The 17,492-nt window shown below is 42.0% G+C and overlaps 1 protein-coding gene and 1 long non-coding RNA gene across 2 annotated transcripts; both read left to right on the forward strand.

Annotated features, from left to right (window-relative positions):
* Positions 1–205: 205 nt before the first annotated feature.
* LOC135086168 (uncharacterized) lies at positions 206–1,106 on the forward strand. Its single transcript, XR_010260312.1, has 3 exons — positions 206–432; positions 518–759; positions 1,006–1,106. It is a non-coding gene; the product is annotated as an uncharacterized LOC135086168 (long non-coding RNA).
* A 669-nt stretch (positions 1,107–1,775) lies between these two features.
* On the forward strand, positions 1,776–17,451 carry LOC135085866 (uncharacterized). Its single transcript, XM_063980650.1, has 6 exons — positions 1,776–1,977; positions 4,305–4,442; positions 5,404–11,337; positions 15,165–15,337; positions 16,636–16,850; positions 17,383–17,451. The coding sequence occupies exons 1-6, from the start codon at positions 1,931–1,933 to the stop codon at positions 17,449–17,451; spliced, it is 6,576 nt and encodes a 2,191-aa protein (XP_063836720.1). The 5' UTR covers positions 1,776–1,930.
* Positions 17,452–17,492: the final 41 nt, after the last annotated feature.

The raw sequence follows: 17,492 nt of genomic DNA on the forward strand, positions 1-17,492 counted from the left end.
TTAGCCTATTACCTTTTTATAATTAGCATGTTTTTTTAACTTAATTGCATTATTTTTTAATTTGAAAATATTGAAAAGAGATTGTTATTGAGCGCCACCTAGATAGGTGGCTTTTGTTAAAAAGTTAAAAAGAGGTATGAAAAAGAAGAATCGAAAAAATGGAAAAACTCTGTGATTAACACTTTTAGACATTGACACAAAAACAAATAGCTCTAACTGGTGTAAATAAAACTTTAATAAATGTTTTCTATGTAAATTTAATTTAAAAATATCAGGGTAATGCGTTCTTCAACGCGTCGTTTGAAAACTACTAAAAGTACTTATAGACACAAAGTTAATAAGAGACATTATAAATCTAACAGCTCTTTGGGATGTACGCAATGTGTTTCAATTTTGGACATTGAAAACATTAATGAAGTTCTTCGTGTTCACGTTAGTATGTTTATAGTAATGTTTGGCAAGCAGGAAAGGGTCTAAGTCAGCTCATTATGTGGTCGTATTACGTTTAAATTTACAGAAAAGTCAAAGAGCTGAGGGCAAAGGTGCCTGGAAAGTTGTCCCTAAAGACTCTTGCGAAGTATATAAAGATCGTCGAAAGCGCCAGGCCGAGAACCGCCGTGAAGATGACGAAACCATGCGTACGACAGATAGCGACCGGACACCTTCCCGAAACAAAAAGAATCAAAAGCGTAATGATGATAAAAAGTACAGAAAAGATGCAGTTCGCAAGACGAGGAGAAGACGAAAAACAACACGCAGGTTTGCGTCTTCTACTTAAAGTAAAAGTCCATTAAAATCTAACGATTTTCTCCGAAGATTTATACTAATGACACTTTTCCTAATTTATTATTTACGTGGCAAGCCACGTAAATAATATTATTTATTTTGTCTTAGCGTTCATAAAATAAGCATATAAACTGCGCGTATATGCTTATTTTGCGCGTTTATGAAAAGGTACTTGGGTATTTATTTATCATCACTGTAACTTCACTTGTTTAATTTCAGACGGGAACCCAATTCTTCTGTTTCATCATTTACTACAACCACATCCTACATGAGCTCATCAGAAATGGATTATGACTAAAAATAAAGTTATTTTAATATTATTATTGCATTTTTTTTTATAATAATGTGACCCAAATACTCCGAAAAAAGAGAACCTCATTCCTGTTTTCCTCTTTGTAACAAGTCACTATGACAAATTAAAAGAATAATTTATTTTGACAATCTTCTTTGAGAGAAAATGACATTTTAGAGAGCAAAATTTTGGTGATTTTATATTATTTTTATTATAAAATAAATACAGAAAGCAATGTAGAACGATTAAAATTTGCGTGATTTGTAATGTCTGGAGCAGTGAGTGTAGAAGACTATGCAGTTATTCTCATTTGGCTAGCGATTTGTTCTATTTACACAACTTTGCTTACTTTTACTGCTTTAGGAGTTGTGTGCGTGCTGTAAGTATGTTCTTATAATGTTGTTGATATTTAAATAAATTAATTAGCAATAATATTTAATCATGGTGATTTATTTGTGTGTAAAGTTATGCTTTAAAACGTTTACCTGCTAAGCATTTCCAGCTTTAAAAATTTAAGCGCATTACTTAAATAAAAGTAATAAAAATCACTTATTTAAGTAATTTAAAAAATATGTTTAAATTATTTATGTAATAATTTAAAATATTTCTGGTAAGAACAAAACGTTTCTTTCTTGCCATCTTGTTCAAACTTCATCATTTTCCCAAAGCCAGAAATAGACCGGTTTAAAAAATTGAGAACTGTCAAATCAAATTTTGAACGTTTCGCCCGTTTGTTTGCGATGTTTTGTTTGAGCTTTGATTCGTTTCCAATTTAATTTTAATTACGAACTATTCTGCAATTATGCTGAAATAATCTAGTGTCTTAATCGTGTGTGTGTTATTTCGGTTAAAATGGATGACACTCAAAGTAATAGAACTTCAGAGGCGGCGGCAGCAACGTGAGTTTGTTTCCTTGAAAGCGCTTGTTTATCTTTCTTTCTTAGTCAATTCCTTAGTAAAATGTTAAAAACATAACATACATAAACATAATCATGGAAAAACGTGCATTAAACATGATCTACTAATGCAATAAAAGTTGTAATCTTTTTATTATGTTAATGTACTTTTGATCATTGTATTGTTTACCTAGACCCTTAGATCCTAGACCCTATGCTATTGTATGCATCTTGAACTTATTCTTACTTGACCTTATGTGAACTTTAGTTACACATATTTTATTAATAACAGTTTTATTTAGACAGTATTATTAAAATTTTGTCATTTACAATTTTATACTTTACACACAAATTATTAAGCATGCATTGACTCCTTCTGGTTGTCACTTAATTTTGGCTATTCTTAACCATGGTTAGGGTTGCCAGGCGTCCGGATAAAGCCGGACATAGTTAGGCTTTTTGATTGCGTGTCCGGCCAAAATAAACGGTGTCCGGCCAACCGATGTGATAGTAGGTACTCACTCTGAAGCTATGACACTGAATGCACCCCCCCCCCCTGGTCACACGTCCGGCTTTTAGGGTTAAATGTCCGGCCAAATGAAGCACAGAGTCCGGCTTTTGTGTTTTTGGACCTGGCAACCCTAACCATGGTTGCTATGACTTTGACGTCGTCAATCCGTAATCTAAATGGTCTACCTCGTTTTCTCTTCTTGTCCAGGAGTCAACAAGAAGAGTTCTGTAAGAACTTAAATATAAATATTATATATTTTGTATTTTCCATCAAAATAATTATAATACCCAGCTTCATATCCAGCTTTTGTCCTAGGCAAGTCATATTTTTTAGGTCAGACTGTTTGACTTAGCTCTTCCAAAGTGATTTCCAAGGGCCCTTCTTGCTCTCCTGTATACGCCCATGATTAAATAATTTTTTGACATTAGTAGCTCAGATGTAAGAGCAGTGGCCCAGCAAGAGAGTGGTCATGTGCAAATCTAGTTATTAAAACCTTAGCGAGATACTGTATCGTAGAGAATTAAAGTTTTTAATTTACTTCTTTTCTACTTCACTCTACATAGCCAACATAATATTATGTGTCGCTTAAGTTTTAACCAATAAAGCATTTGTAAAAAGGAGAGAATAATATCCTAATTTTTTTTATCAACAACTACACTCGGCATCAAATAAATCGCACCTCCCGCGACAAGAACTTATCAAACGTATGCATCCCCACTTCCCACCAACATTGGTACCATTTGAAAGCCTAGTTCTAAACTTCATTTCATTAAAGGAAAGGTTTTTACCCCAAAAATGTGTCTTTACAAGGATTCAGAGTCACTTCTTCAAAAAATAGGTAGTTACGCTATAGCCATTTTTTATGACTATAAAACTGTTATGTTGGGATTAATCGCTATCCATCTGTTAAAGAGGACACGTGAGATCTTTATTTGGTTTTATAACCATAAAAATTGGTCTAATTGATCCCAGAGGTGAGCCCAAAGTGAGGTCTATTTTCAAGTCACATTTATGGTATATGTTAATCATTTATTTAGAAATGAAATGTATTTTTCTTTAAGGATATTTATTGGGCTTTCAAATAACACCAATATTGTTGGGGTACCATAATTGTGTCAGAAGAAAATCTTTAAAGTTCGCGTCGCGGAACGGAAGGTGCGGTTTATTTGATGTTGAGTGTATTATTACCTACAACTATTATATATCCATCACTATAGGCCATAAGGCTTAGTTTCTACCTAGTTGGAGCAGAGAGGAGAAGTGTTTCAAATACCCAATCAGCCCCCCATAGATAAGTTTCATTTTTCATCAAATTGATAAATAATAGAATTCGTCAAAACTCCACAAAAAAATACCTTTGGAGCACTTTTCGACTGGTTTGCGATTGTAATGTGCACGGGGCCATCTGTGTATTTATAAAAACTTGCGACCGCTGAGTGCATTCCAGACTGCTCGATACGACTAATAAAGGGGGGGGGGGGGGGAATTTTTTGTATTGTCGAAAGGGTGAGCGACTTAAATTAGTTTGGGAACCAATGGTCTAGAGTTCTAGGCCCACTGATGTCATATCCACTTCCATTAGGCCCACTGATGTCATATCCACTTCCATTAGGCCCACTGATGTCATATCCACTTCCATTTGCCGCTCCACGCCGCACCGCCGCCGCTGTCAAATTCTATATATAGAAAAAATCGTCCGCCCGACACCTCTCCGCTCTGCTCCGCTCCGGTTGGTGGAAACCGGGCCTAAGGTGAAGGTGGAATCGTCATTCCACTTTTATTACAAAAGCACTAACGCCCGTTCTTTTCTCCACCACAGACGCAAGCGCAGGTCGTCGATCCTCAAGAGTCAGCGGCCGCCGCGGACGCCATTCTCGGAGCTGGAGTTCAACGTGGCGACGCCCACAGACACCGCCAAGAGCCGCCGAGTCAGCTTCTCCCGGCGGACTGGAGTCGCGTAAGTTGGCGAATACATAGGACGCTTTTCCACAGAGGGCACTGTCCTTAGAGGACGCTTGTGCACAGAGGGCACTGTCCTCAGTAGATGCTTGTACGTACACAGAGGGCACTATCCTCGGAGGTCGCTTGTCCACAGAGGACGCTTGTCCACAGAGGGCACTGTCTACAGAGGGCACTGTCCTGAGAGGACGCTTGTCCAAAGAGGGCACTCTCCTCGGAGGAAGCTTGTCCACAGAGGGAATTGTCCTCAGAGGACACTTGTCCACAGAGGGCTCTGTCCTTAGAGGACGCTTGTCCACAGAGGGCACTGTCCTTAGAGGACGCTTGTCCACAGAGGGCACTGTCCTTAGAGGACGCTTGTCCAAAGAGCACTGTCCTCGGAGGGCGCTTGTCTTCAGAGGGCACTGTCCTCGGAGGACGCTCGTCCACAGAGGGGACCGTCCTTAGACGTCGCTTGGCCACAGAGGGCACTGTCCTCAGAAGACGCTTGTCCACAGAGGGCACTGTCCTTAGAGGACGCTCGTCCACAGAGGTCACTATCTTCAGAGGACGCTGGTCACAAGAGAGCACTGTCCTCAAAAGACGATTGTATACAGAGGGCACTCTCCTCGGAGGACGCTCGTCCACAGAGGGAACTGTCCTCAGAGGACACTTGTCCACAGAGGCCACTGTCCTCAGAGGACGCTTGTGCACAGAGGGAACTGTCCAGATAGGGAACTGTCCTCAGAGGACGCTTGTCCAAAGAGGCCACTGCCCTCAGATGACGCTTGTGCACAGAGGACGCTTGTCCACAGAGGACGCCGCTTGTCCACAGAGGACGCTTGTCCACAGACGCCACTGTCCTCAGAGGACGCTTGTGTACAGAGGACACTGTCCTCAGAAGATACTTGTCCACAGAAAAAAAGAGGCTTTTTCGTTTCATGTGTAGATATTGTAAACATATTCTTTTTTGCTTTCAGAGAATTCGTAACAAACGAAGCGACGACGACGTGGAAGAATTTGTACGAGGAGCATAACAAATCGCTCGAATCGTCGGGCAACGAATCTGGAGCCAACGTGCCGCGGTCCATCGGCCACATCGGCACTAGGATATTCGATAAACAATTCCAGGAAGAGGAGGCGGTTGACTTCGGTGCCACCATTGACACGCACTCCGCACACATAAGCGACTCCATCAATAATGTCAACTTCTCACAGCACGCCTCATTCTCGACAGACGACAGAAAACTGCCAGCGCCTAATCAAAACTTCGAAATGAGCGAATTTACAGACCACCAAAGCAAACTTTTCGGCGATGACCTAGCCATGCCCACGATGGGAGAGATGTCTGGACGTATCGACGTCAATTTCTCAGCTGTTCAGACGATTGGAAACGCTAAAGACGATTTGGATGAGATTCAGAACGATTTGAAGAGAGCCAGGAGTATCGGCGTGTGTCCGTTAATGGGCAGAAGAAGCCTTTCGGAATACATAGAAATGGATTTGGACGCGACTCACGTGACGATCAAGCAAGACGATGATGATATGTCTATCACGGATACAATACACAGTCCAAAAGTCCAACATGTGTCTCAAAACCTCAGTTCGGCGCTTGATAAGAAAGCCAGTATCAGTAACGATTGGGTCGCCGACAAAGAGAATATTGCCCTTAACCCTTACATAACTCCAAAGGAATCTATCAATTTTGCTGTAAATGAGAATTCAGATAAAATTCTAGTGTTCGATGGTAAAAGGTTGACTATACAGTCTGATAAAGAGGCAGACAAAATTCTTAAAGAATGTACGAGTGAAACAGTTCCTAAAGAAGCTAAAACGCACCAGAGAAAGACGATTGTGTTGAATGTGAATGATGATTTACCGAACTTTAAGTCTACTCAAGGCATGATGCGGAATGAATCAAGTCTGGCGCATGAGAGGAGTAGAACTCTAGTATATGATGACCTAGGAGATATATCTGTCACCCAAGCTGTACCAGCGAACATCATGTTGAATGATGACAAAGTGGAACATGACAGACGAAGGACTATGGTCTACAATGACAATGAAGGCAATATTTCTATAACCCAAGCTGTACCAGCAAAAATAGTGTTTAACGAACAAAAAGCAGAGGGTCAAAGACGTCGGACTATGCTTTACGACGATATCGAAGGCAATATTTCTATAACCCAAGCTGTCCCAGCGAAAATTGTATTTAATGAACATACCAAGCTTGAGGAAAGAAGAAGAACAGTGGTATATGATGACGTAGCAGGAAATATCTCTATCACCCAAGGTATACCAGCAAATATAATGATCAATGAGAAAACAAGTGAAAAAAGAAGAACGATCTACGACGATATTGCGGGCAATATTTCTATTACGCAAGCGGTACCAGCGAATATAATTTTAAACGAACAAAGAATAAAAGACGATAAAAGTAGGACGATGGTATACGCTGACATCGCAGGCGATATTTCTTTCACGCAAGCTATACCGCAGAATATTATGTTTAGTGAAAACGTAAAAACGTATGATGAGAAGGAAAAAACTACGGTATACGATGATCTTTCGGGCAATATTTCTATTACCCAAGCGATACCATCGAGGATAGTGTGTAACGAACAGTCCAAAGTAGAGGATCAGAGACGAAAAAGTATAGTATACGATGAACTAGCTGGGAATATATCTTTCACTCAAGCTATCCCGCCAAATATAATGGTAAATAAAATCAAAGAAGAAAAGAGGAGGACCATGGTCTATGACGATATTGCAGGCAATATTTCCATGACGCAGGCTTTACCAGCGAATATAATATTTAATGAAAAATGCAAAATTGAAGATGAGAAGAGTAGAACAATTAACGATGACGTATTGAGCCATATTTCTTTCACTCAAGCTTTACCACCGAATATAATTCCAAATAATGAAGGAAAAATACAAAATGAAAAGAATCCAAGTATATTTGATGACGTAGCAAGCAATATTTCTTTCACGCAAGCTATAGCACCGAATATAATAGCAAATGATGGAGGCCAAATACAAAATGAAAAGAGGCGCACTATAGTTTTTGATGATAAAGCAGACGATATTTCGTTTACTCAAGTGATACCACCGAATATTATGGCAAATGATGGAGCAAAAAAACCCGATGAAAAAAGGCGGACTATAGTATTTGATGACGTAGCCAGCAATATTTCTTTCACTCAAGCTGTACCACCAAATATAATTCCAAATAATGAAGGCAAAATACAAAATGAAAAGAGGCGGACTATAGTTTTTGACGATATGGCAGGCAATATTTCGTTTACTCAAGTTATACCACCGAATATTATGGCAAATGATGGAGCAAAAAAACCAGATGAAAAGAGGCGCACTATTGTATTTGATGACGTAGCCAGCAATATTTCTTTCACTCAAGCTGTACCACCAAATATAATTCCAAATAATGAAGGCACAACACAGAATGAAAAGAGGCGAACTATAGTTTTTGACGATGACAATATTTCGTTTACTCAAGTGATACCTCCAAATATAATGGCAAATAAAAGTATAAATCACGAAAAGAACGAATCCATGGTTCACAGTGACAATGCAAATATTTCTATTGCCCATACAGTGCCCCCTAAACAGAATCTAGACAATATAGCTGCAGATAAATTTAATATGTCAGTCACACAGTCAGTGCTAGTGAATGTATTGATTGTCAATAATGCTGAAAAAAGGAAGTCTATGAACGCTAATACTGAGGCTTGCAAAAGCAAAGACAATCGTGAAGATGATGATGAACATAATTCTGTGCCAGTACCAGACCAGAGACAAGAAACTATACCAGAGAGTAGTACTGCTAATACTGCTTCTAATAATACAGTAGGAAATAAGTCTATTAACAGAACTCAGCTTGCAGATGTATTAACTTCTGATAAACCTGTGCTAGATCAAATAAATTCGAAGGACGGTTTCATAAACATTATCAGAGATTGTGAAGATGAAATGCAGGCAAGCAATGAGCACAAGTCAAATAAAACCCTAACACATAGTGATAATGTCGATAATTTCATAGATGCGCTTAGGAATGTATCTATTGTACAAGATATGCCTTCGAATGTAATGTTAAGCGAAAAGAACAAAGTGCAAGATGATAAAAGAAAATCAGTTTATGATGTCGCTGCCAAAGTGATTTCAAAGGATTTTGTTGAAAATAAGGCCAATATGTCAGTTATAAATACGTTAGGTAATGTTTTAATAGTAAATAATGCTATGGAAAAACGTAAATCAATCACGTACGATGCAAACAACGAAAACCTTGTTAGTGATGATAACCAGGGCAACACTGAAGAAGAAAGCACAGATAATGAATCGAAAAACATTTCTGATGTCCAATTTATACCTGAGCAGAGACAAGAAGTGCTGCCAGAGAGAAGCAAGAGCGTCTTTAGTAATGATCCTAAAGAAGAAAGAGCTGTAACAAGAACACAACCAGCTGATATAATATCAGAAGCAGTAGAAGAAGACAACAATACCACTTCGAGTGATGGTCTGATCTACATCATAAGAGACTGCGAGAGCGAGACGCAAACAAGCAAAACCGACGACCAAAAACCTAACAAAAGTATTACATGGAACGATGAAGTGCCAAAAATCCAACATTCGCCTCTATCGTTGGAATACAAAGAAGACATTGATGCTCAAGTTTCCGCAGATCTGCCTAAGAAGTTAGACGAGCTAAAAAGTCTAGTCGGCGTGAAAAATCCACCCGCGAACAGAATTTACGAAAAAGTAGTCAGTTCGGATGTAGACGACAAATTGCTCGACAAATCGGAAAGCCAGGACAAGTTTGAAATGTCGAAAGGCGGGAAAAGTTTCAAAGATGCCAACGATACAAATGAATTGCTCGAAATGCTCTCGGATCTCACTGATAAATCTAATCGGCAATCTCCTGAAAAACCAGTCGAAAAGGAGGTGAACGAACCACGTCGCCTGAGTGTCGCTCCTAATAGACTTTCAATTGTCATAAGCAGAGAAGACTTGCTAAACAAAATCTCTATGGCTCAAGCGGCGTTGCAGCGGTCTATTGAAATCGACGAAAGCATAGACACATCAGACACGCCTGAGGAAGTCAGCCTACCCAAGAAGGCAGTGCGAGTGAGCAACGAAGTGGTCAAGAAACTGCAATTCGAAGACGAATCCGCGAGCGAAACGAGCATCAAATCCGATATAAAAGGCTCGCCGCTGAAAAAGACCGCGTTCGGAGAGACGTCGTACATGAAGGAGAATAAATCCAAAGTTATTCCCAGTTACTTGAAGGACGTCTCTGATGAAATTAAAGCACTTATGCACGATTTAGTCAAGCCTAATGTGGATTCAGTGGCTTTCCAAGCGCCGACGCCTGAGAGTCTGAAGAGAGAACCGTCCACTTGCAGCACTCAAATACAAGCCAACCTTATCACTTCCAGCCAGATTGATTTGGACACAGAACTGACTTCGGTAACTGAATCCGGATATGAGCTGGCCAAAGCGTCAGCATTCTCAATGGATAGCAGAAGCTATAAGAGCCCTGCGAAATTATCCGATGTAGAAATGCCCCAAGAAATATCTTTCCGGCCGAAACGTGCCACTCCCAGTCCGCCGGTACAAGACAGAGTCATCGTCTTCGACCATTATAACCCGCTGAATAACATACTATTAGCTCCGATTGACTATTCACACGTACATAGATATAATCCGCACAAATCGAACGATACCATCTGCGCTGACAGCCAGTCGGTGCACAGTCCGAAAGAGGTCGACAGTTTAGAAAAGAAGAACACGCAATTCGTTGGAAACGTTACGGTGACGCATTCGATGCAGCCGTCTGGAGATTCGGTTCCCGATAAATCCGACGCTCAAAGTCTTCTATCTAACGCAAGCAAACCCGCGTCAGTTGACGAGTCTGTTTCGGTACGCGTGTGCGAGCTTAAAGACACTAAAGTGAACACGCTCATCGCGATGAAAGGAAATAAGGAGTTGCTCGAAGCGAGCTCATCTCTAACGCTCGTAGACGATGCGCTAGCGCACAACGCTTTCGATGTGGACCTAGACATGGTCACAGCAGAGTCTTCGTCGACAAACAACGCTCAAGGGAATTCCCCCGTTAAAGTCATATACCATAACGACGAACCTGACGTGGTTCTATCGGAAAAGGTCGATTCTGACTTAACATCGAACGACGAAATGGTTGAGCCCGTCAAAATGAGTACCAAAGCCAAGAAAAGAAACTACAGCCCCACCAAAAAAGAAAAGCACAAGTTTTCGGCGTTGTCCAGTTTGGACGTAACACCGAAACCGATAACGAAGATGCAGAAAATGTCTAACAGTCCGAAATATGCGAGTCGCAAAGACGTGTCGCCCGAGAAATTGACCGCTGAGAAGGACGAGAATGTTCGCTCGAAGTCTGCGATGGATGTCGATGATTCTTCGGACAGTAAAAACGCGTCGCCCAAAGAGCATAAGCGTTCACCGCGCAAATCTAAAAGTCCTAAATCCAAGAAGCCCGGAACGTCTGTGACTGTGCAGCAATTGCTGACCAAATACGATATCCACCCAGAAATAGACCAGGAAGCGTTGAACAAGCAAATAATTCAGGCTCTAAGCAGGTCGGATAGTTCGACTGCCCCTAACACCGTATCGTTGACAGATGTACAAAGCAAAAGTCCCGATATCGTGAGCTCTTTCACTAGCAGTAAGAACCATAATGAAATGCGCGAAGCGAGCAGTGTGACCACGACGGAATCGCATACTCTCTCGAGTAGTAAGAGTCGATCGGCTAAACTGGAGTGGCAGCCGGAATCTGTTAACGAAAAGAACTCTAACGTCATGTCGGAATGCGACTCGAGTGTCAACGTGGTTGCTAAGATCGATATGCTGCCGTTTATGGGGTGAGTGGATTTAACCCGGCGTCAATGACGCTCGGTCATATTGACCCGAGGCATTTTCAAACGTTCATAATTTTTTTTTGCGTCCATTTTGTGGTTCGAGCGTTCGTATAGCTGGAGATACAACCTCCCTAAGTCCATTCCGTTAGTTAACTCAGTGTAACTGCGCTTGCGTAGCGAGATACACAGGCTTCAAATTAAAACGGGTCATTATGACCCGGCGTCATCGGTGGGGCGGTGATTTTGTGGCTTACTTTTATTCGCTTATTTTGTGTTTAGTGCTAGCTTATGTTGTTCTTTTTTAAGTTTTAGTCAAAATGTCTTTGTTGAATGACCCAGTAATAATGAAGCGCTGCTAGAAGAGTCGTCTAAAAATCTTTAAAAAAAACAAAAAATATAGACTCATTGTGTTTTTACACATGATTTTTTCATGTTTTGTTCAAAAATTCATAAAAAAAGGATTTATATTATGTATCAGTTTTATTTTTGTTTTATTAGCTCAGTAAAGAACCCTATAAATATAGATAGTAATTAAAATTAAGATTACTTGTTCGATTTCCTGAAAAATTATCGATGAAGAATGGGTCAATATGACCCGGGGTCATAGTCTTTGCAATTATTTTCACGTCATTGGCGCCGGGTTAATTCAAGTGCTTTTAATGCCTTTTGGGCCTTTTTTCAGGGCAATTATACCAGCCCAAATATAGTCCTATAGTCCTTCGGGAAAAGTCGTCGGATACGGCTGAAATGTGGCGGGAAAAAACAGTCACATTCATCTGCCTCTTATTTATTTATGTGAATAGCTTTTGCCCATGTGAACTTCGTTCTATCACAAAGTCTCAAAATTATTTAATTTCTTACTTACCTGATTTTCAAATCCTTTACATAAAGACCTTTTAGTTTTCATTCCCTTCAAAACCTAAAGAAAAATTTTGTTTTATCTATTTTCACTATATTATAGTGTTGCACCCACTCCTCTGAAGGTTGGAGACTACACTCGAAGTTGTTGACTATTATGTATACCTGGGACAAACAGTCCAGTTAGGTAGGTCCAACTTCGAGAAAGAGGTCAATCGTCGAATCCAACTCGGATGGGCAGCGTTCGGGAAGCTTCGCCATATACTCACGTCCGAAATACCGCAGTGTCTCAAGTCGAAAGTATTTGACCAATGCGTGTTGCCAGTGATGGTATACGGATCTGAGACGTGGTCGCATACTATGGGCCTCATAAGAAGGCTCAAGGTCACCCAAAGGGCGATGGAGCGGGTTATGCTCGGAGTTTCCCTGCGTGATCGAATCAGAAATGAGGAGATCCGCAGGAGAACCAAAGTAACCGACATAGCTCGCAGAATTGCTAAAATCAAGTGGCAGTGGGCGGGGCACATAGCTCGTAGAGACGATGGCCGTTGGGGCAGGAAAGTTCTCGAGTGGCGACCACGGGCTGGAAGACGTAGCGTGGGCAGGCCTCCTACTAGGTGGACCGACGATCTGGTAAAGGTCGCGGGAAGAGCCTGGATGCGGGCAGCGCAGGACCGTTCATTGTGGAAAACCTTGGGGGAGGCCTTTGTCCAGCAGTGGACGTCATTTGGCTGAAACAACAACTATATTATAGACTGTAAACCCTTGAAGAGAGAGTGACAATAGTGACAGTTTCATGCACTGCTTCTTCTCAGCACTGGCCTATTTATTGTCCCAAGCAGTGGTAGGGGTAATACTGTGTACGGGCGGGAGGCAGTGATTGTAAGGCACCGCTCCCGTGCCCGGGATGTGCGGTCAGGAAGGGAACTAACTCCCTAGTGAGCCTAGAGTCCCTATTCCCTAAGACACTAAGTCCCTAGAGCCCTAGCCCTGCCTAACAATATATACTTAGACATAATAAGGGTTGGTAGGAAGGAAGCTGCTCCCAGGTCGCCCAGGGCAGCAGCGTTAGGACGGCAGGTAGGCGGCGGGGACCCGCTGCCAGCCCGGCAGACTCACCGCACAGTATGTTATGAGACTGTATAATCGGACATTCTCATTTATTTGATGAACCGTATAGAGCTCAGTTATACAAACATGATAGTAAAACTCCCGTTTGAAAATTCCAAGTAGTTTTCGCGGTATAAAAATTCAAAGTTACCTATTTTTTAACTTCAAAATTATACAAAAATATTCTCACTCGTTAACTAATACCATTTAATTCAGAATTGTTATAATACTTCATAGAGCTCTTAAAACTACATGTAATAAGCATATTAAGTGCTTCGTAAACGCATTCAGTTAATTAGGAAAAATGATTTTAGTGATTTTTGTTTTTATTTTTTTTCTCAATTATACCTTAATATATGCAAACATTTTTAATTGCAAGACATAGTCTCATATTTAATCTAATGGTATAAAAAAAATCAGCTTTAAATTCCGTGATGTATTTGAGGAAAATCAAATTGAAAATATGCACCACATAGAATTGTAAATTTCTCATCACTTTTTAATAGCAATATTTCTTTTGGATGTTTAAATATCATCAGCTCGATTGTACCAAATTATTGTATTGACATTCGATTTACATAGGTTTCAAATCGATGAGAAAATTATTAAAGGTAGGCTAAATTCGACTTCCTAGATTTGTTTACATACTTTTTTAGTTAGTTACTTACATACAACTTAAGTTAATATAAGAGTGTTAAAAAAGAAAAAAGACTCGACTTGAGAACCTCCTCCTTTTTTTGAAGTCGGTTAAAAACAATGTGAATGTGACTTTTTAGAACCTTCAACACTGTGCACATAACAGGCAGGATTTGAAACTTTTTAGACATGAATTATTCCTTCCAAAATTGTCGACCCTAGACGCGTAAAAATTTTATTAAGACGTTTTATGTTTTTTCTCAAATATATCACGGAGTTTAAAGCTGATTTTATTAATACAATTAGATTAAATATCAGACTATATCTTGCAATTAAAAATGTTTGCATATATTAAGGTATAATTGAGAAAAAAAATAAAAACAAAAATCACTAAAATCATTTTTCCTAATTAACTGAATGCGTTCACGAAGCACTTAATACGCTTATTACGTGTAGTTTTAAGAGCTCTATGAAGTATTATAACAATTCTGAATTAAATGTTATTAGTTAACGAGTGAGAATATTTTTGCATAATTTTGAAGTAAAAAAATAGGTAACTTTGAATTTTTATACCGCGAAAACTACTTGGAATTTACAAACGGGAGTTTTACTATCATGTTTGTATAACTGAGCTCTATACGTTTCATCAAATCAATGAGAATGTCCGATTATACAGTCCCATAACACACTGTGCACCGGACTGATCATAGCGACGGCTAAGGGTGTCTTGGCCGCAGCGGGGGGAAATGAGACACAACGACGGACGGTTGATATCTGTTTTATTGGTATTATGTTATGCTATTTATACATGGTTTATTGTTTGTACACATTTACATCTATAAGTTAGTGTGCCGTCGGTGTAGAGTGCCGACGGCGCACGCTGAGGGTTCATGGGTCGCCCGGCGGTCGATGCTGACGGTGCAGCAGGATGTACGATCGTGCTCGTACATACTGAGACGTGTAAAAATCTATACTAATATTAATTATAAATGCGAAAGTAACTCTGTCTGTCTGTCTCTCTTTCACGCTTAAACCACTGAACCGATTTTGATGAAATTTGGCATAGAGATAGTTCGAGTCCCGGAAAAGGACATAGGATAGTTTTTATCCTGGTTTTTGAAACAGGAACGCGCGTGTTAAGGTTTTTTTATGAAAGACAAAATTCCAGGAAAGCTAGTGCTTTATAAAAGCCTACTTGCAAAAATAAAAGTTCTATGTTGTGCCAGGAGCCACGAGTGCGAGTGGGAGGCGTCCGGCATCGACACGTGGTCGTTCCGTTTGCTGCACGCGCGCCTGCGCCTCACCGCGCGCCTCGCGCACCGACACGACAACGCGACGAGAACGCGCGTGCGGGCCGACACGCCTGTGCGCGCGCTTTCGCTCGACACTGCGCACCAAGGTACGTAGCCATGCTGTGAAACTTGATTTGAAGATCTACAGCTTCTGCCGTTGGATTTAAAAAAAAATAAAAAAAAAAAATAACTTCTGGACTAGTTTAGGGGGGGCAAGTCATACCCAGCTTCTGGTCTAGCCTAGGGGGGGCAAGTCATACCCGGCTTCTGGCCAGGGGGGAGGGGCAAAGTCATACCCAGCTTCAGGCCAAGGGGGGGGGCAAGTCATACCCAGCTTCTGGCCTAGCCTAGGAGGGGCAAAGTCATACCCAGCTTCAGGCCAAGGGGGGGGCAAGTCATACCCAGCTTCTGGCCTAGCCTAGGAGGGGCAAAGTCATACCCAGCTTCAGGCCAAGGGGGGGGGCAAGTCATACCCAGCTTCTGGCCTAGCCTAGGAGGGGCAAAGTCATACCCAGCTTCAGGCCAAGGGGGGGGGCAAGTCATACCCAGCTTCTGGCCTAGCCTAGGAGGGGCAAAGTCATACCCAGCTTCTGGCCTAGGGGGGGCAAGTCATACCCAGCTTCTGGTCTAACCTAGGGGGGGCAAGTCATACCCGGCTTCTAACCTAGGGGGGGCAAGTCATACCCGGCTTCTGGCCAGGGGGGAGGGGCAAGTCATACCTAGCTTCTGGCCTAGGGGGGGCAAGTCATACCCAGCTTATATACTATAGTCTGGTCTGTGAGCACGTAGAATTTTGTCCAATGACCCCAAGCTGCACACTCACTGCGGGCGCCCGTCGCACCGTCGCGACAGCAATATAATTACGCGCGAGCTATAAGGATGGGTAGCTTGGGGTCATGCTCACAGACCGGGCTTTAGGCAGGGTAAAAAACTCCGATACCGCGATGCAGGATTGTAGGCGCGGCGGTGTATGCCATAGTAACTCATGTGTCAGCGCCATCTGTTGGTCGATGACTACTACTGTGGTAGTACCTATTTACCTAGTTCTATTTATACTAGGCAGGGTAGAAAACTCCAATACCGATCCGTTTTTGTTGTATTGTTGTTGTAAATCCCAACTAATATTATAAATGCGAAAGTAACTCTGTCTGTCTGTCTGTCTGTCTGTCTGTCTGTCTGTCTGTCTGTTACGCTTTCCCGCTTAAACCTCGCAACCGATTTTGATGAAATTTGGCATAGAGATAGTTTGAGTCCCGGGAAAGAACATAGGATAGTTTTTATCCCGGTTTTTGAAACAGGGACGCGCGCGATAAAGTTTTTCTGTGACAGACAAAATTCCACGCGGGCGAAGCCGCGGGCGGAAAGCTAGTGTGTCAATAAAGTTTTTTGTATTTCTATTCTCCAGATAAAAACAACACAGTGGCGACCCTATGCGTCGGGTTCGCTTGCGAAGCGATGCGCTACTTCACGAGTCGCGGCTGTCGCACCGCGGGCGACGTGCCCGCTCTGCTGAAGCGGTGCGCCGGCGTGGCGCGCGTGGCCCTACGGTGGGGCCGCGCGATGCATGAGGCTAGATTACATCTAGCTTATACATTAGACGGCGATCGGCTGGCGCTAAAGGTGAGCGTAATAGAGACTAGAGGGACATGAATGTGTCAAGCCTATGACCGTTCTGGCTAGGGGCTAGTGTTGCAAAAGGACCCTCATTACAACGACAATACGTCACTACTTCACGAGCCGCTCTACTGAAGCGATGCGCCGGTGTGGCCCGGGTGGCCCTACGGTGGGGCCGCGCGATGCATGAGGCTAGATTACATCTAGCTTATACATTAGACGGCGATCGGCTGGCGCTAAAGGTGAGCGTAATAGAGACTAGAGGGACATGAATGTGTCAAGCCTATGACCGTTCTGGCTAGGGGCTAGTGTTGCAAAAGGACCCTCATTACAACGACAATACGTCACTACTTCACGAGCCGCTCTACTGAAGCGATGCGCCGGTGTGGCCCGGGTGGCCCTACGGTGGGGCCGCGCGATGCATGAGGCTAGATTACATCTAGCTTATACATTAGACGGCGATCGGCTGGCGCTAAAGGTGAGCGTAATAGAGACTAGAGGGACATGAATGTGTCAAGCCTATGACCGTTCTGGCTAGGGGCTAGTGTTGCAAAAGGACCCTCATTACAACGACAATACGTCACTACTTCACGAGCCGCTCTACTGAAGCGATGCGCCGGTGTGGCCCGGGTGGCCCTACGGTGGGGC

This window comes from Ostrinia nubilalis, chromosome 30, assembly GCF_963855985.1.
Source record: "Ostrinia nubilalis chromosome 30, ilOstNubi1.1, whole genome shotgun sequence".
NCBI classification, from domain to species: domain Eukaryota; kingdom Metazoa; phylum Arthropoda; class Insecta; order Lepidoptera; family Crambidae; genus Ostrinia; species Ostrinia nubilalis.

Coding starts and splice junctions, on each gene's coding strand:
- LOC135085866 (XM_063980650.1), top strand. CDS start 1,931: ATGGATGACACTCAAAGTAATAGAACTTCAGAGGCGGCGGCAGCAAC. Junction 15,338..16,635: donor GCTCGACACTGCGCACCAAG/GTACGTAGCCAT, acceptor TCTATTCTCCAG/ATAAAAACAACACAGTGGCG. Junction 16,851..17,382: donor GCGATCGGCTGGCGCTAAAG/GTGAGCGTAATA, acceptor CGTTCTGGCTAG/GGGCTAGTGTTGCAAAAGGA.